The following is a 20,406-nucleotide window of genomic DNA, read 5'->3' as shown; positions in this document are numbered from 1 at the left end:
TCTATTCCCGAGGGTTCCCCCTCCCTGCAGTCGGTGGACTCCTTTTTTCAGGAACTCGGGGGCATCTTCGATGAGCCGGACCGAGTGGGGTTGGCGGTTTCACGGTTGCTGGCGCTGCATCAGGGGTCGCTTTGTGTGGAGGATTATTGCTCCAGTTTCAGACGCTATGCGGGCGACACTGCATGGAACGAGAGTGCCCTGAAGGACGTTTTTCTGCAGGGTCTCTCGGACGCGGTCAAAGAGCTGTTGATCTCCCATCCCATTCCCGGGTCCTTAAAGGAGGCCATGGAGCTAGCGGTGAAGGCAGATAGGAGGCTCAGGGCTGGGAAGCAGGACAGGCAGACCAGTAGAGTCAGGGAGGTCGTTTGTCCAGTTCCTTCCTCTTCCGTACCAGTCTCTGTTCCCGAACCTATGGAACTGGACCCGCTGGACCCCAAGGAGCGACGCCGAGTTCGGTTATTGCATCATCTCTGCCTCTACTGCGGGAAAGCTGGACATCGGGTGATAACCTGCCCCCTGAGGCCTCAGCGCCCACAGTCCGAATCGGCAGAAAGACTCCCAGTCCTAGGCGATTGCAGGGAGGGTCGCCTAGGACCACAGGTATGTCCTAGACTTCTAATACCCTGCCAGGTTAGATTCCGGAACTTCTCCCGCCTAGGGCAGGCGTTTATTGATTCCGGAGCAGCCGCTAACCTGGTAAGCATGTGTCTCGTTGAGCCCCTGAGGGCGGAATTTTTGGCGCTGAAGACGCCAATTCGTTTTGCTAGCATTGATGCTACTCCTCTGGCTTCGGGCTTGGTACGATGGAGGACCCCAGTGTTACAACTCATGGTGGGGGGTCGCCATTCGGAAGGTCTATCATTCCTGGTGATGGAGAAAATGTCGGTAGACATGGTACTAGGGATGCCGTGGCTGGCGTTGCATAACCCCCAATTCGATTGGGCCACTGGGGAGCTAACCCAGTGGGGGCCGTTCTGCCATAGCCATCGCGCTTCCCGTCCTCCCTGCTCAGTCGATACCGCACTCAGTCCCCGAGGTCTCACTTACCTTCACACCCCGTCCGCCTGCCCTGCTGCTGATGTCGCCACCGATGCCCTGCAGGGGGGACGGAAGAAAGGGGTGGGGTCTCGTATGCAGTTGCGTTGTGAGGAGAGTCTGTCGGTGTTTGAGCCGTACAGGGCGGGACAGAAGGGGTACCGGTCCTCTGGAAATCGCAAAAGGAGGGGTCGCAGGGGGTTCCATAAGTCTGTGTCGAAACCTGTTGTCCCTTCGGTGATGCCCACCTCCGGTCCCCCGCCGCCCACCCCGGTCCGTGATGAAGTTGAATACGAGGCCCAGGAGATCCTGGATTCTCGCCGGGCTACAGGAACCTTACAATATTTGGGGGCCCGGAAGAGTTTTTTGGAGTATGATAGCTCAGATGACAGTGATTTTAAAGTTAGAGATGCCTCAGATTTTGAAGGCAGCGTCATTGGTAGCGAGGATGGGTCAAAAGACAGTGGTGAATGGTTGGACATTGACTCGGAAGACGACCTGAAACATGACGATATGTCAACGGTTGGCCCTGAAGGAAATGGGGCAGCCACAGACTACCGAAGTCATGGACCTGAGGATCAGCCCATGGTGACCGCTCAGGAGGGTCACATTCTCGGGTTGGTACAGCGTTTTCACAGCCGCCTCCTGGATAAGCCTGGTCGAGTTTCCGGGGGCCCGGAGGTCCCCCGTCAGAGGGGGGGTAATGTTACCATACAGCGCGGCACGGGGTCCCGCGGTCGGCGCGCGTCGCTCCGGCGTCGGCTCCAGCAGCCTGGAGCCCTGTGTCGAGGTTATCCCAGCAGCTTGGGACGGTCGGTGGGCGGCGGCATGGGCGTGTCCGCCCGTAGGGTGCCGCCCGCACTCCTCCGTTCTTCTTATACAGCAGTGGGTGGAGTTGCCTCCTCCCACTCTCCGCCCGGGGGCGGAACCTTGTGGTTAAGAGACTGGCAGTGATGTGAGCTCACTGCCAGTTATTGGTTCTGCTTTCATCTAGTCAGTCTGTCTGCAGTTTACCTCAGCCAGTCCCTATTTGTCTGTCAGCCCTGCTATCCTTTCTCAGCCTGTTTCTGTTGGTCCTGTTAGCCCCTAGTCTGGTCTGTCCCAGTCAGCACTAGTTGCTATTCAGGTCCTGTCTACCTGCCTGTGAGCTCCATCTCCAGCCCTGCTTGTACTTGTAAGTTTTGTTGGTTTGTTCCACCTGCCTCTTCTGTCGGCACTCTGTCCCCTATTAGTAGTTCCATCTAGGTAGTCGCCAGGTCCCTAGCCAGGGCAGGGACCGCCGCCCAGTTGTCCGCCTGGGGTTAGCCAGGGCCGAGGCAAGTAGGCAGGGACAGTGGGGTGCGGGAAGATCAGGGCACCCCATCTGGCGCTCTGGGGGGCAGAGTGCCGTAACACTATCCTTTTGCTCTGATATTGTAATCAGCGCCTTATATCAGCGTTACAATCACACAGAGACTCTGCAAACGTCTTCTAGGTAGTGTGGGGGATTAGTCTGACGATGAGTGTAGTTGTTAAATTCTCCTTAACAAGAGAGTTGGATATTTAGTATAAGGCATTGTATAGCGCTGTGGAATAAGCTGGCGCTATACAAATAAAGATTATTACATATGAGCAAATACCATGTATTAATATTATGGAATATATGCATTTATAAGGAATATGAATTAGTGGGATATGGGCAATAAGTGGGATTAGTACAACCTGTTATTTGCTCTTAGTGGTGTGACGTAATGTATTATATATTGGTTTAGTCTTGTGATCTGAGGATGTCAGTGAATCATTATTGATTCACACAGGCAGAAATTCCACGGCGGGATTTCCCGCGGAATTTCCGCCCATGGAAGCTGCCATAGGATTGCGTTAGCAAACGCAATCCTAGGCAGACGGCCGCGGCAAACAAATCGCGGCATGCTCTATTTCTGTGCAGGGCTTGCAGTGCCCCGCACAGAAATCTCACTCCCTGGCCACCGGCTCCAGTCTGCGCATGCGCCGACACATCAAACAGCCGGAGCCGCGGAAGCAGATGAGTACGTGCTGGTCCTTGCTGGGGCGCGGGACGGGTCCCGCTGCCAGAATTCTCGCAGCCGGATCCGACTCGCCGTCTGCAGGTGGCCTAAGGCTTTCTTCACTAGCAGTATGTAGATAACATGTAATTGCTGTATGGTGGTAATTAGAGATGAGCGAGCACCCAAATGCTCGGGTCCACATTATTCGAGTCAATTCGAGAGCTCTACTCGAGTAACGAACCCTATTGACTACAATAGGAGACTCGAGCATTTTTGTATGTGGGACGCCGGGTGCCGAGCTTTTTTTTTTTTCTTCTTGGTTCGTGTGTTTTCTCTCTCTCTCTCTGCGTCGTGGCGGGGAGGGGCCAAAACAGGCACGTCACAGCAGGGAGGAGCCAAAAACTGTGGCGGGGGTCGAACATGATTTGATGCTCGTTCGAGTAACGATCACCATTGAGTACGCTAATACTCAAACGAGCATCAAGGTTGGCAGAGTGTGATCGCTCAACTCTAGTGGTAATATTGGCTTCGGCTACTATTAACAATGTTATAAGATCACTATATATGTATAATTTTTTGGCGGGCACAACACATGCCCCTGAACTCTGAGCAACACCCCTGGTGGCAAAACCAGAAACTGCAAGGTTCTACCCATTTTGATCTTTGCTAGGGAGTCCCGCCTCCATTATATACAGCCAACGTGTCTTTTAGTGAGAGTATGTCACACGATCACTTTGAGTATATAAGGGAAGTTATACTTCATATTACTGTGATCTTATATTGTATTCCGCTGGGTTAACTGCTGAGGATGTTGCCATCAGAATAATACTTTTATATCCATCTCCTTTAATAATATGCTTGTGAACATTTTATTAGTATTACTTAAGAAATCTAGGTACACTGGTGCCTTGGGGTAAGAGTTTAAATAGTTCCGTGACGGAGCTCTTAACCCAAAACATTCTTATCTCAAAACCAGTTTACCCATTGAAATGAATGGAAAAGCCATAAATCCGTTCCGGATCGCGAAGCTCTCCCACTGATTTCAATGGGGATGGCGTTGCCCCATTGAAAGCAATAGTACGCCGGCATCCCTGCAGTGATTTTCGGGGAAGCGCTTAAAATATAAGCCCTTCCCTGAAAACATCCCTAGCTGTAGTAAAAAATAAATAAACTATATACTCACCTGTCTGCCGGGGCTCAGGCGGGTCTAGCCGCCGCTTGTGCTCCCTGCACAGCTCTGAAGCTTTTCAGCAGGTGGGGATTAAAAATGTAGGGAGAACAAGTGGCGGCTAGACACGCCTGAGCCCCGGCAACGGCGGACAGGTTAGTGTATATTTTTTACTATAGCTAGGAATGATTTTCAGGGAAGGGCTTATATTTAAAGCCCTTCCCCCAAAATCACTGCAGGGGTTGCCGGCAGGCCATTGCTTTCAATGAGGCCACCGGCAGCAACAGCACCCCAATTGACAGCAAGGCTCTTAACCCAAGTTTTTGCTCTTAAGTCAAAGCAAAAATTCGGGAGAGAGCCTGCTCCCAAGTCAAAAAGCTTGTAAACTGAGGCACTCCTAACCCCAAGGTATCACTGTAGTTCAAAAGGGTTCACTTTTTTTCTTTTCTTTTTTTCCATTTTCAGACAATTCATAGGATTTGTAGCAGTCAGAAATGCCCTTTAATAAATCCGCACTGTAATTCACACAGCAAATCAACGCGGTGCAGAATGGTAATTGTACATATAGCGTTACCTCCGTCACAGCAAACACCCGCTTCCCGCAGGGCACCATCTTGTACCACTTGTCGTGTAGTGTGTCCATGAATCCAGATGATTTGTAACGGCTTATGAACTCCGATATATTGGAGGTCAGCGCAGAGTTTTGGGGCAGACCGATTCCATAACCTGAGTAGAGATGGAAACGCATGATCTTTGAGTCTGTTTCTTACACGATGTATATTTTTCTTTAAAGGGAACCCGTCACATTGAAGATGCTGACCATCCTGCAGGCTGCATGTTATCGGGCAGGAGGAGCGGAGCCGAGGCGTGGAGATCCGGGGGGCGGTCTTATCAGTGATTGACAGCTATCTTTATATGCATAGTTATACACAGATGGCTGTCAATCACTGATAGCTCCGCCCACTGGACTGTTGAGCTCAGAATGAGCATTTATATAAATGAATATAATACAAGTTCTACCGAATCTTTCCCCATATAACTATATATCAATCTGCTCAGCTCCTCCTACTCTATAACATCGTGTCTGTAGATTGGACAGAATTTTAAGTTGACAGATCCCCTTTAAATCAACTAGAAAGTTAATTTAATCCTACCTTCAATGGCGAAAGGTTTTCCTACGGTCAGCAACTTGCAGTCTGAGTCTATGGATACCTCATAGTCCAACAAAGCTTTATCCATAATAAAAGCATTTAATGTTGGTGGGTCTGTCCTACAAACAATAGATATGCTTTGATTGTTGTTGTTACATAGCCCCCAGTATACGTTATTCCATTTGTAAGACCATATAAAATTGAAGAGTCACTCTTATTTTAGAAAACTTTTGATACGCCAAAGTAACATGTCAGACATTCTGATAGGCCTATGCCTGGATGCTGACACTCCCACTGATAGCTGAGCGCTGTGGCCCGTTGTTTGATTGGCTTCCTATAGATTCTGGGGTAAGTCATAGGAAATCTATGGGGCTGCTGCAGATACAGCCCTCTCAGCAAAATGTGGCCCCTATTCTTATCACTTTTTAAAAGTGTCTAGAAGTTTTAAAAGTCGCCGATTTTAGCCCAAATATAGAGTGCACCAAAATATGCAACATTTTACATCACAGAACAGTTTAAAGGCTTTAATACATTTCCCTCTCAGTATATCCGCTACTCACTCAGCTCTTCAAGCAGAGGCAAAGACAGCCAATCATAAATCAAGGAACGCGGCGCTCAGCCCGTGCTTTTTGTTTTACCCATCATTTTAGCAAATAATGGGGTCTCAGCATCTGGACTCCCCCGCATCAGAATGTCTGACAAGTCGCTATGACATTACATAAATGAGTTAGACTTTACCAGAATATGTGAAACGCGTGAAATTCCATTAATCCAACTGCGATAATAAGCAATTAAACAACTTAATATGAAGACCAGAACTTTAAAAGGTTTGTCCGCTGACCAGAGAGCAGAACACGTCACCAGCGAATGGAACGTCATGACACTGCGGCATCATTGGAGGCTACTGGCCACAGCAACGGCACTACTCAAGTATGAACCTGCTTTGTATGAATGATGGCTTGCAACCCCGCTGTTAGAGTCTGTTCATAGATTCATTTATTATATTGTTATCGGTCGTGGCTTTTGATACACAACTCCAGATTGTCTGCAAAGCCATGTATCTGAATGATGAAACGTGGCCTGTCTGCCACCACAAGTAGAGGGATTGAAGGGATCTGTCAGGCCTCTTATGGGTCCATATTTGCAGGCAGCACAGTCTAATGGACATTAGAGATGAGCCAGCACCCAAATGCTCGGGTTCGCGTTATTCAAGTCGAATGTTTTGTAAAATTTGAGAGCTCTACTCGAGTAACAAACCCCATTGACAACAATGGGGGACTCGAGCATTTTTGTATGTGGGACGCCGGGTGCCGAGCTTTTTTTTTTTTTTTCTAGGTAGGTCTCTCTCTCTCTGTCTCTCTCGACAAAAAATTTGCCATTGACGTGCGCTGTGGCAGGGAGGGGCCAAAACAGGCACGTCACAGCGGGGAGGAGCCCTAAACGGGGGCGGGGTCGAACACGGCTTGATGCTCGTTCGAGGAACCAGCACCATCGAGTATGCATCAAGCTCGGCAGAGTATGTTCGCTGAACACTATCGGACATGCTAATTTTTGCGGTCTGCCACTTATTCTAATCTATCTATCAGTTTTGCAAATGTTACTTTTGAACTCTCGCAGCGCTGCAGAGTGGAGTCCTTCTCCCGGCGCTGGTTGACAAGTCCTTCCATGTGACTGCTTACCTGTACAAGGTATAGTAATTTATAAAACTAGGTTGACCCATCGCTACACGAACATAAAATGTTTGGGAAAATGGTTGTAAATGTTTTAAGAACCGCCGAGGATACGTCTTGAACTGTTCGCTGTCCACGGTTACCAGTCTTCCATGTTTTGGGGACGTGGCAACAGTCAGACTGGTAAGCACTTGATAATGACCATCGCTCAGCAATGCCTGACCCCCCATAGCGGCGCTATTAGCTGAAGCACAACCGCACTGCTAGACTTAACATAGGAACTGTGACAGGCCTGACAGTCACTCCACATATAAAACGCTAATGTTACGATTTTACGCCAGCGGTGAGGAAGTCACAAATCTAATGACACCAAAATCATCCACCAAAGGTCACGCGAAGGGGACAAAGTGTGGTGCAAGAAAAGCCTGTAGGCTGCTTTATATTAGATGTACTGATCAACCATAACCTTTAAACCACCTGCCTATATGGTGTAGACCCCTCATGTGCTGACAACAGCTCTGACTTGTCATAGTATAGACCCCACAAGACATCTGAAGCTATCTGTGGTATCTGGCTTAAGACATTTTGTCCTGCAAGTTCCAAGGTGGGATCTGCAATAGATCCTTTTTTTCCTAATATATTGAGATCTGGAAAGTTTAGAGGCCAAGTGGACATCTCCAATCTTTGTCATGTTCTTCAAACCATTCCTGAACAAGTGTGGCAGGACGAGTTATGAAGACGTGTGCTTGGCTTACAGCAATGCTTCGATAGTAGAGGCAGCAGAACGTTGGTCATTCTCTACTGGTTTGACTCCTTGTATGGCTCACCCAGTTGTCATCTCTTATGCGCTGCACACGCACTCAGTAGTTTACAGGATGTTAAGACAAATGTGATTAATCAGACCAGGATACCATCTTCCATTGTTTCATGCGACACTTTTGATGGTCACATGCCCAAGCAGTCACGCTTACTAGAGGACAAGGGCCCCATGGGTACTCACCAGTCTGTGACTATGCAGGCCCATAAACAGCAAGCTGATACAAAGTGTGTTATAACACCTTCACATCGTAGCCACAATTAACTTCTTCAGCAATTTGCTCTGCACATCAATGGCTTGTCACGGATTCATAGCTTGTCATTACTTAGACTTTGAAGCATTGCATGCCAGGAACACCCTGGTTTGTAGAGCTATGGCACACTCATCTAGCCATTGCAATCTGCCCCTGTCAAAGTCTGCCATGTTGTTTTGCTTGCCCATTGTGTCCACTTTCAATCAATTTCAAACCCCGAATGTTCACTTGCTAACTCGCCTATACCTCTCCTTATAAGACAATCAATGTTACTGAACTCAAACACATTGGGGATTCATAAGTGGAAAATTACATTAAAAAGTTGCAGATTTTGACGCAAATCTTATATGTGCAAAAAATGTACGACTTCTTGTGGTCTACACTGGCATAGCTTGCCAAGAGGGGGCATGGCCCCCCAGACCAGACACATCTAGGTATTATTTACACCACTGGATTATATTAAAGGGGTTGTCCCGAGGCAGCAAGTGGGGGTAAGCACTTCTGTATGGCCATAATAATGCACTTTGTAATGTACATTGTGCATTAATTATGAGCCATACAGAAGTTATAAAAAGTTTTATACTTACCTGCTCCGTTGCTGGCGTCCTCGTCTCCATGGTGCCGACTAATTTTCGCCCTCCGATGGCCAAATTAGCCGCGCTTGCGCAGTCCGGGTCTTCTCCTCTTCTCTATGGGGCTCCGTGTAGCTCCGCCCCGTCACGTGCCGATTCCAGCCAATCAGGAGGCTGGAATCGGCAATGGACCGCACAGAAGCCCTGCGGTCCATGAAGACAGAGGATCCCGGCGGCCATCTTCAGCAGGTGAGTATGAAGACGCCGGACCGCCGGGATTCAGGTAAGCGCTGTGCGGGTGGTTTTTTTAACCCCTGCATCGGGGTTGTCTCGCGCCGAACGGGGGGGGGGGTTTAAAAAAAAAAAAACCCGTTTCGGCGCGGGACATCTCCTTTAAAGCGACCCTCCTATTTTGGGGACAAAATTCTATCCCAGGACAGGAGGGGGTATATTACAGGAGCTTGTTCTTTGCTGCCCCCTCACCTATCCACCGATTCTGGGCCCCATTTATCCAAGATAGCCACAGCAATTTTCTAACTACTTAATACCCAAAGTGCATTGTTCTCTGATTGACTAGTGCGGATCATGTGAACAGTGCTGGTCAATGAGAGAGGAGGTAGAGTGCATGGGTAGTCTAACCTTACCAATGCATTGTGGGGATTAGGTAGTCTGAAGATTAGGCTGGCCATCTGGAATGGCTGAAAACAAAACTCAGAACGAGTGTCTGAGAGGCGCGGTGCAGAAGAACTACTGCAAGTAATATAGCTTGCTCCTCCTACAGTCCTGGGAGAGAATTTTTTCCTGAAATCGGAGTGTAACTTTAAGGGCTCATTCACATGAGCGTACATTGGCCTCGTTTTCACGGCCAGCCGATACACGCAACCATCTCATACATTGGATTCCAATGCATGAGTTCAGATGGCCGATTTTCAGGTGTGTAAAAATGGTTGGCCGGAAAAGATAGTGCATGCGGTGAGCTCTTACGGGAGCCTATGAGAGCCGCTGGAAAAGGAAGGTGGGATCGAGTTTAGCAGTGACTCTGCTAAACTCCCTCTCCGCCCCTTGCTGGCTGTTGCCAAAGGTAGAAGGTGTGGTGGGAGATTGGAGGGCGGAGATGGGGCGCCGGAGTTTAGCAGAGCTAAACTTTTCCCCCCCGCCCGACGGTATCCCAGGCTCGGCATATTATCACCGCATTTGGGCCATCTGAACGGGCACCTAACCGGGAGATGCAGCCGTGAATCATTTGTATCACCATATTACTTGCTATGGTAAGAAGGTGTCATCTCGTAATACCGACAGCCAGCGCACATTAATACTGCAGTGTCGGCTGCGGTCACACGTGTGCTGTATGCTGCACTGCCTTGTCTAATAAAACTACAGACGCCATGAAGGATCTGCGATGGAACTTGGTGCTGCCCATGTGACAGATTGGGAAGTGCTTCGTGGCTTCCATCATGAGCAGCAGCCGCAGACGTGAACAGAATCTCAGCACTGAATGCTACGTCTTCCACGGTTTCATCAGCTGTTAATCATTGACTAGCCCTCTGTGATGGCTGATTATGGCATGCTCATTCACTTGGATGGTCAAATCCGACTACTTAACGAGGTCATTATATTTGCCTACTACAGCCCAATTCACTCATCCTTCCAATGACATTGATTATTTCTAGACTCTGGATGTTGAGCCTGAAAAGCCTAACGCTCCAAATGTCATGTTAGATTATCTAACAGTTGTGCCCACCCTGTCACTGAAATGCCTCCTCACTTTAACATGTGGACTCCATCTGATGTGGACGGGACGCTGAACCTCCGCATGTAGTTGTAGATTTCAGGGAAACTTTTTTTAATGTATTGTTCTGCACTGCTTTCCCAAACTGTGCCGAAGCGGAAACCCTGAGAAGGATGATGGAGCTGCAAAGACAGACAGATCATTAATGCGCTACATTGATAAAATACCATATTCTCATAACTAGAATTCCTAATTAACATTAAAATGAATTGCTAATTTCGTAAGACTTGCTTGTGTCTCTCTGGTACCATTACTCACTTGACACTGGATGTCATTGCCATTGCTTTGCTTTGCTTTTCTGTATTGTATACTTGTGGTTTACGGTTTGTATGGGCTCTTCAGTCTTTGCTTTAAGGTTATCCTGTGGATATGTCATAAATGGATGATATGGGAATACCTTTGCGCCAGGTAAGATGCAGCTATTGGAACATATGGTGACAACACCGCGTCTGACGCAGATCTCTCAGCTGTGCAGTCTCAGGCTTTGCACTTGTCATTGTAAGCAATGAGGTCTCGGCATAGAAGATATTAAAACACATCCCTCATATACACTAAATGGCATATTTATCATTTCTAGATGGTCTCCATTAAGGATTAAATACCCGAGCTTGGAGATAACAAATTTCACAAAGTTTGCTGGGAAAATGTACCAGAAGTAGAAAGCTTGGAACTACAAGTCCTAGAATTAGTGCTTAAAGGGAACTTGTTGTGTCCCTAAGTGATGGTGTTGTTAGGGGATGTGACAGCGAGCCAGCGAGGGAGTCTTTTATAGTCACCCGCTCCTGCGATCCAGCAAAGTCCTCCTCTGAAGTTGGTGTGCAGTGCGAAACTCTGACTCTTATTAGAGTACTTTGCACGCTCTCCTATACAGGTCTTGGGCCACCCTCACACCGGGCGTTTCCAGAAATGCAGTGTCTTTTAACGCTGCGTTTACTGCTGTTTCAGCCCGGTTTCAGCAGCGCTGGCATGCGTTGTGCCAGTGTTTTGGCTACATTTTCAGTGCAGCCAAGGATGCTAAAAAAAGAAAACAAAAATCAATACTCACCTTGCAGGTTGCCGTCGGGGTCTCTGCCGGGGTTTTTGGAGCTTCGGGCTGCCTGCTGGGGACTTGTCAAGCCAGCAAAGCATATATTGCTAGTGACGGGGATTGAATTCCCCACCTCCCAGCAAGAGATTTCTCTGATTGGCTGAATCGGCTGAGTGACAGCCCTCTAAGCCAATCACAGCCATCACTGGATGCACCACAGCCATTGAATGATGATTGGTGCATCCAGCACTGGCTGTGATTGGCTGAGAGGGCTGTCACTCAGCCGATTCAGCCAATCAGAGAAATCTCTTGCTGGGAGTTGGGAATTCAATCCCCATCACTAGCAATAGATGCTTTGCCGGCTTGACAAGTGCGCAGCAGCCGGCCCGAAGCTTTGAAAACACCTGCGGGGACCTTGACGGCACCTGCAAGGTGAAATGAATAGGAGCGTTGTACAGAGTTTAGCGCTGCGCTGAAAAAGCAGTGCTAAACGCTATACAAAAACGCCTTTGTGAGGGGGCCTAAGAGTCAAATGTTTGTGCTGTGAGTATAATAGAATACATCATCAGCTTCCCATCATATTCCCTAACAGCAGCATAACATAGGTTATGTGGGGACGACAGGTTCCCTTTAAGCGCTGATATGTTCTGCAGATATGTACCATTTATAAATACATTCCAAGTAGTTTACGAGCTACCCACCTTCGGATCATGGATGCCTGACAAGGCTTCAAAAGTCTTATCTCCCACCATTACTGCAGCGAGGTTTGCAGTGTAGCTGGATAGTACTAGTAAACAGAAGATAGCCCACAGGTTCATCAGGACTCTTCCGGTGCAGCATTTTGGAGTTTTGCTTGATACTGTCCTTCCAAAAAGAATAGCATAGCACAGGTTGAGCGCTGAAGAGTATGAGAAGACTTTCATCCGGTTGCGTCCATGTGGAGTCATACCAAAAGGACTCTTCCATTCATAGAATGTAAGAAATAATGCAGTGATGTGCAAGGCCACAAATATTCCCACCCACATGGACCAGTGTAGAGGCCACATGAAAGCTCCAATAGGGGATGCAGTATCTTTCATACGAACCAAAATACCAAGGCTGGTAGAGTAGAATGGGCTAGTAAAGTCTATAACAGTGCTCCGTGCAGAGTTTATGCTGAAGGATGTAACAGCCATGTGAGCCGCTCCGCTCAACAAGTCTCCAATTAGTCCTGTCCAGCGGTTGCCTATCCGAGCTCCATATTTTCCATCTCCAACTATGTAGAGCTCAAACTCAAATCCAAGATCCTCTGCTAACTTTTCTAGTAAATCAATGCAGTAGCCATAACAACACGTTTTATATTCTAGTGGTACAGAACCATTTGGTGAGTTTAGCCCTTCAAATAGCATATCTAATAAGGCAGAGTTATTTGTGTGAGGGTCCAGGCACATTTGGCCAGCTGGACAACTGCCATCAGCATCCACCGCTCGTGTGAAAACAAAGGGGTGTTCCACAAGGGTTACCACCCGGAGCTTTGTACGTTGTGTCATCACTGGTGGTGGTTCCCGTTTTTGTATTCGATTTTGCCACACACCTTCTTCCACTTCCATTTTCCCTTCATGCCAACCACCCATAGTTACCCAGGTGGGGTCTCCTAAAGAGTCACGCACCAGGCTCCATATCTTGTAGTGGTGATCAGTGTGGATCAGATTATTATTCAGTACGTGCACTTGACCAGTTTGACCTGAGAATGATGTATTGGCCAAGTACCTATGATTAAGAAAGTAATGTTAGCCTCTGTTAGCAGATCTTACACGGTTCCACTATGGAAATGTGGCATTAGATAGATACAATTCCTAAAATATACTCACATTGGAACCCCTTTGGACTTTTTGCAATACAACATAAAATGATTGCAAATGTAATTATGTTTTTGGCAAAGAACAATAGAAAGAAAAACTAAGACAGTTATCAAAGACAAAACAAATGATTTTGAACCCATTGAAGTCAAACCATAATCATCAGTCAAGGGGAGCGTCCAGGAACATCCCAGAGAAGTCACTGCGTATCGCTAGGCCTCTGTTCACATCTCTGTGAGGGCTTTCCGTCAAGGTTACCATCGGAAATGTCAGAAAAAAATAGCTGAGCATGTAGCGCTATTTTTTCAAGCAAAATGGTGGGAACCGTGACACCTCTGTGCAGGTGCAGGATGCCTGGCCTCTATATAACAAAATTTAGGACATTCTAAATTCCAAACTCAATTTGGAGAAGCCCAAAAAGGAAACATTAGTCTGCACCTCGGTCAGTTCCTTTTAACCGCTTTTACGATTCCATCCAGATCAATTTTGAAAGCGGCACTTTTATTTTTGCTTATACTAAATATATATATGTGTATATATATGTATCTAAATATCTATCTATATATATAGACTAGCTGATATACCCGGCTTCGCCCGAGTTAATTTGGTGCTGGTGTTTATCTGGTGTTCACATGGAAAATCTTATGAAGTCGTGGTTACTTTAGAGATACTGAGGAAAAACATATGTTCACCATTTTGCATAGTTCTCTGCGTTACCCAGGAAACACCACGGGGAGGTAACCATGCGACGTTTCCTTTATATAAAATGACATCAGGAAGTGAGAGAATTAGATTACGTACATAAAATTTGGACACTAATTCTTTTGCGCTTAGAATTGAATAATCGAGTTGGGACCTATGAACTTTTCCTATTTATGACATAATCAATGCTCATGCCAAATTTCCCGTTTCTATGACACCGGAAAGTGAAAAAATTAGATTCCGTACGTAAAATTTGGACGCTAATTCTTTTGCGCATAGAATTGAATAATGGAGTTGGGACCCATTAGCTTTTCCTATGTATGACATAATCAATGCTCGTGCCAAATTTCCCGTTTCTATGACACCGGAAAGTGAAAAAATTACATTCCGTACGTAAAATATCGACACCAATTCTTTTGCGCTAGAATTGAATAATTGAGTTGGGACCTATGAACTTTTCCTATTTATGACATAATCAATGCTCGTGCCAAATTTCCCGTTTCTATGACACTGGAAAGTGAAAAAATTACATTCCGCACGTAAAATTTGGACGCTAATTCTTTTGCGCATAGAATTGAATAATGGAGTTGGGACCCATTAGCTTTTCCTATTTATGACATAATCAATGCTCGTGCCAAATTTCCTGTTTCTATGACACTGGAAAGTGAAAAAATTACATTCCGCACGTAAAATTTGGACGCTAATTCTTTTGCGCATAGACTTGAATAATCGAGTTGGGACCCATTAGCTTTTCCTTTTTATGACATAATCAATGCTCGTGCCAAATATTAAGTTTCTAAGGCATTGGGAAGTGACAGATTTAGATTATGTACGTAAAATTTCGACACCAATTCTTTTGCGCTAGAATTGAATAATCGAGTTGGGACCCAATTACTTTTCCTATTTTGGAGATAATCTATGCTCGTGCCAAAATTCATGTTTCTACGATATCGGGAAGTTGGAGAACTTTTGGCGAGTCAGTCAGCGAGTCAGTGAGTCAGTGAGTCAGTGAGTCAGTGAGTGAGTCAGTGAGGGCTTTCAGCTTTATATATATAGATACATATACATACAACACATATACACTAATTGAAAGTTTGGGATCTGGTGTACTTTTCTGTGCTATAGGTCTTTGTTTCCAGCTTTGCTGCCTTTTTTGATTGTGTGTTCTAGAATGTATTCATTTCTTTGCTGTTCTATCGAGTTCCTGTTACAAAAACGTAAAAGCTTCTCTTATGTTATTGATTACTTTTCTATCTCATGCCTTATATTTCTGTAATGTATACACCTTTCCCAATAATTAAGATGTCTTTAAAAATGTCTCTCAGGATTCTTATGTTTGAGCACATTCTCCAAGTCTGAGAGCCTCAGTTCTTGTTTCAGCTGATTGTATTTGGTCTTCCTGAAGGTCAGTGTTTTTGTAGCTCCCCAAGAAAACATAAAGAACAAACTATCACTTATTGTCTTATGGCCATTATGACTCTGCTGCTTTCTGGACTGTATATTTGATATCATAATAGATCTATTAGAAACAAACTCCAGCAGTTGAGTGGATTCCAGAATAAAGAAAGGGCTTTAATTAAATTTCATGGATAAAAACATCTTCCAAAATTGTGCAATTTATGTTTTTATCCTTGAAATTTAAATAAAGCCCTGTTTTTATTCTGATATCCACTCAAATGTCGGAGTTTTGTTTCTATTGCTGTTTAGTGCTTGATACTTTGTCAGAAGGAATGCATGATTCAAAGCCACTCTAAATAAAGACTGGAACTCACCTAGACAGGTACATACCGGAAGAATCAGCTGGTGATGTCTGCTTGTCATTGCAGTTTATCATGGTCTGAATAAGAGCAAGATCTGGTCTCACCTGCACCGCACTGGTGATTGCCCGGGTAACTAACCCTACTGCATCTCTTATAAACTGTTCCAAACTTGGTCGGCTGACTTCTCCATAAGCCAGTAACCCAGGTGGCATCCCATCAGTCTGCATCTCTTCTACTTTGAGAGGCTGTCCAATCATCCAATGAAACTCTTGTGGTTCCAACCCACTGTCTCGAGAAGCCTTGAATACTAAAGAAGATCGATGTGCATCACATCCATGCAGAACCAAGGGAATCTCAAGATCTTTTATGGCCTCAAAGTGATGATGCAGGTAGGTTTCCACAGCAGAATCATTGAGTGAGCGAATGTTGAGGATATCACGTGTTATTATACTGGTATTACTTGTAAAATAGTCGAGAATGGTGGTGGTTTCCCATGGGTGGCAGGTGATAACCAGAAGTTCCTCCCAGCTGTTGCTTTGTAAGACACTGCTCAAGATCTCCATGAGGGAACCGACTGAACTTCTAGTGTCCATGCGCAGGTGGAATGGATTCTGGAAAAAAACAAGTATTATATGATGATATGATACTTCCCATGTCAAAGATATAAACAGTACAGTGCTGATATAGATCATTGTAACATAAGTATGTCAATCCATTAGGTAACAAAAACAATGGCCATGAACCTAAACCAAGCCCCCGCCCCCGCCCCTACTCTTCCTCAAAATGTAATGCTAAGCCATCATTTTAGGGTTTCAAGTACTATAAAAAATACCGTGTCCTAAAAGTCATGGTGGGGCTTCAAATGATTGTGGTGATGGAGTAAAACACAGAAAGACATAAAACAGATGTCAAATGAAAGCCAAAGTCTCCGGGTTTGTGTCCAAAAAGTCAAGATGGGGTTTGGAAAGATTATAAACTGCAATATATGGAACATGATACAGATTAGTAAACAGGAATTAAATGAAAGAACAACTCAAATACATGTTTATGAAGGTCTGTATGGCTTCATTGCTCCACTTCCCGCCACACTCGACCAAGAACATCAGGAGTGGCAGATTCAACGGCTTCCTTGATTCACTATTTCAAGTGTTGAATGCTTTGAATATCAACTCTGTAGATTGCGTTACAAACCTCTAGATATAAGAACTCCAGAGGCGTCCGGTCCTGAGGGTGTGGGGACCACTGCTTCCATCCGTCCGTATTAATTCAGCACAATGGAGAGGTCTCATCAAGACATTCTGTAACAATCGTGGCCTAGTGTGGAGGGCCACCATCTCGTTATTACAATTTTCAGCATGTTGAGGTGATTGTGTGGTGTCACAGTGCCTTCCGCAAAGGAAAATGCACGAATCACGCAATCTCAGGCAGGAGCGCATCATACATTAATTTTAGGGCTATTACATTCATATTCAATGAATTCATGTGGATGCTCGTTAGCCTGTATTCTTAGGCTCCATTTAGGTCATCAGCAGGGCGGAGGGCATGTGACAACGGAGGTTCATAACCAGTAAAATGGAGATGGGTTTCAGAACTTTGTGAACAGTTGTGCTTAGAAGGACTAGAAGGTACAATTATTGATGGATTTCTTTGGACTTCTTCAAATGTTGTCAATCAACTTGTTACTAACAGATGGTCTTCCTGGATTGTCTGCCCAGTAAGCTCCCCATATGTTTCATATGTCTATCCCAACACCGAATGCAATTTCCTGTGAGGGGTCTCCATTAAATGCCCAATGGTCCTCACGTCCCACACGCGAGTCATGGGTTCAACTTTTATTAGCTACAAACCACACTGTACTTTGCTTTGAACTGTCGCCATCTTGTGTACTTCATGGATTCACTTTCCCACTAACCTTGAGATGGAAAACTTGGAGACGTCTTTCTTTTGACGCCTATGTTATAGAGCTTTCGTGCTTCATTCCAACAACTATAAATGATTGTAGGTCCTCTTGACTCAAAGGACATGAATCTACAATGGACACGAGTTTCAGAGTGTTGGAGTAATGGTTATTACTTTGCTTACTGCAACAACTACATGATAGTGCAGAGTTGCCTGCCTTTGGGATGGTGTCATATTCTTCAAGGGGTTGTAAAAATGTTTTTTAAATGGCCGGGTATGCTATAAAATAACAAAAAAAAAATAGATCCTTACTAGAGAGGAGCGAGTATACTCGCTAAAGGCAATTGCTCGAGCGAGCATTGCCTTTAGCGAGTACCTGCCCGCTCGAGACTGAAGGTTCGGGTGCCGGCGCGGGGGAGTGGTGAGTAGCGGCTGTCAGCAGGCGGGAGCGAGGGGAGAGAGGAAGAGAGATCTCCCCTCCGTTCCTCCCCGCTATCCCCCGCAGCTCCCCGCCGCTGCCGGCACCCGAACCTTCAGTCTCGAGCGGGCAGGTACTCACTAAAGGCAATGCCCGCTGGAGCAATTGCCTTTAGCGAGTATACTCGCTCATCTCTAATCCTTACCTCACTTCTCCTCCCCCAAGGAAGCAGTGGAGAACCTCTGTTGAATCTCCTGCTGGCTGAAAAACTTTTTTTTACACTCAGACAACCCCTTTAATAAAGTTGTGCTGAAAAAAAAAAAGAAAACTCACAAAAAGAGGAAGCAGGAAGAGCACAGAATTCGTGCTACAGAGACTTCTTGTCCTGATGCTACTGAAGAAATAATTGTTGACCTGTTGTGTGCTTGGAGAGTGCTCTGAATAAGCCATTGGTAACATGTTAATGGCCCAGAACAATAGTGAATTCTTAAAGGGGTTTTTCATGATGTACAATTGCTTTACAACTATTGCGTACTACCTGGTTGCAGCTGACCAGGACTTGTGACTACTGCAGCCAATCAAAGACTATAGCAGGTCAATGCTGTAGCCAGTGATTGGTTGCAGTAGTCACATGTTCTGGTCAGCAGCAACCAGTAAGGTCAGAGTGGTTGTGAAGCAATTTTAAGTCATAGGAACACCCCTTTAAGAAGAAAGAATGGCCACTGGCAGTAATCTTGCTAGGTTCAAAGTTGCAAACTTGACCGACTAGAACTACCAATCCTGGAAATTCAAGGTGAATGAGCTGCTGATAAGCGAAAGTACGTGAAAATCTACACAGGTGACAGACAAGACAAGGCATTTTGGCAGATGAGGCACATTGTTCCCCAGCTCCCTGGTAAAATATATCTGGGGTAAAGGAATAGAAAATAAGAATTCCATCATTGTTTTCTGGTTTCATTTTTAGTATTGCAGTAAAAATGAATGGTTCTCACTATTCTACAGGTCAGAACAATTACGGAATACGACATTTATAGTATTTTTGTGATGTTTTACTACTTTTTAAAGTTAAAAAACTATTTAAAAATGCTTTCTGTCCCCATAATATGGGACTTGTGATTGACTGTTTTACTTTTCCATTGATGGAGCTGCATGAGGGTTTGTTTTTTTAGTAGGGTCAGGAGCTCTTATTTTTATAGATACCATTTTGAGGTACATGCAACTTTTTAATCGCTTTTTGTTCCCTATTTTTGAGGAGATGAGGTAACCAAAAACCACTATTCTGGCATTTTTTCTTATACTCATCTCTCAAAAGTCCCCGCATCTCCTGCATCGCCATCTCTGGTCTTCCCTGTCATGTTATATTATAGGCAGCAGCAGCCTGTTTATGGGATGTCACAGGTTGCTGTAGCCAATCACAGACCTCAGCGCTCAGGTTGCAGCAGCCTGTAAACACAGACCCTGCATGGAGGACCGAGCTGCATCACAGAAGATGTGGGGACCTGTGAGAGGTGAGTATAAGCTTGCTTATTATGGTTTAACCCTTTCCAATCCAATTTTTGTATCCTGGTTTTCCTAGGGGGCTTACTCTTTTTCTGCTGTTATACAATGGCGCTATCTGCTGGCTAAAGCCAGTACTGCATGAGGTGACACGTTGGATAGGTTCCGACACCAGAGAGGCTGGCAATACACAGTAAGAGAACCCTGACGGATGTCTTCCAACATCTGAGCTGTACAGTCTTAAATCATAATGTCTTCAGAGGTCAGACAGTGGATTGGAAAGGGTTAACACCGCAAACGTTGCTTCAGAAATTACCTCATACATCATAAACCACCCATTCAAAAAATCCCCCCACCCAAGAGCACCAAAATAATAAATGGTTCTAGTAGCAGCATCTCCAGCCTCATTTATTACATCCAGCAACTCCCATGTCAGGAGTTAGCTAACTCATTCCCCTTACACCATTTTACAACATATAGAGTATAAAACATTTGAAAAAAGGCTTTTAGGTGAATTCTCCTGCTGTTATTCGAAGCTAATTCAAAAATGACACGTTCCTGACGAGGCTACATTATTGTGGCGGAAACGCGTTGAACCTCAAAAGTAATTTCTAAGTGTTGTTGACAATTCAGTGGTAAACTTGTCAGCAATCTTTAGACAGTTGGTAGTGAGACCAAATAGGCCGATTTTTTTGGTGCCACCCCTGTCACACTTCAAACTAACTCAGCCTTGGGCCTCAGTCACACGGGCGCATCGGCAGCCGTACACCAACGCTGATGCGCCCGTGTGACTGACAGTTAGAA

The 20,406-nt window shown here is 45.6% G+C and overlaps 1 protein-coding gene across 1 annotated transcript in view; it reads right to left on the bottom strand.

The window, feature by feature from the left end:
- GRIN3B (glutamate ionotropic receptor NMDA type subunit 3B) overlaps nucleotides 1-20,406 on the bottom strand; it is a 151,527-nt gene that overhangs the window by 83,604 nt on the left and 47,517 nt on the right. The window contains exons 2-6 of the mRNA XM_066602061.1: nucleotides 15,801-16,399; nucleotides 12,190-13,237; nucleotides 10,438-10,583; nucleotides 5,364-5,479; nucleotides 4,784-4,935 (exon numbers count right to left, since the gene is read on the bottom strand). Of these exons, the coding sequence (XP_066458158.1) occupies nucleotides 4,784-4,935; nucleotides 5,364-5,479; nucleotides 10,438-10,583; nucleotides 12,190-13,237; nucleotides 15,801-16,399 (2,061 nt within the window). The remainder of the gene's footprint in view (nucleotides 1-4,783; nucleotides 4,936-5,363; nucleotides 5,480-10,437; nucleotides 10,584-12,189; nucleotides 13,238-15,800; nucleotides 16,400-20,406) is intronic.

The sequence above is a fragment of the Eleutherodactylus coqui genome, chromosome 5 (assembly GCF_035609145.1).
Source record: "Eleutherodactylus coqui strain aEleCoq1 chromosome 5, aEleCoq1.hap1, whole genome shotgun sequence".
In the NCBI taxonomy this organism is placed as follows: domain Eukaryota; kingdom Metazoa; phylum Chordata; class Amphibia; order Anura; family Eleutherodactylidae; genus Eleutherodactylus; species Eleutherodactylus coqui.
Note: the sequence above shows the minus strand (reverse complement) of the source record. Positions and strands in the feature narration are given on the sequence as shown.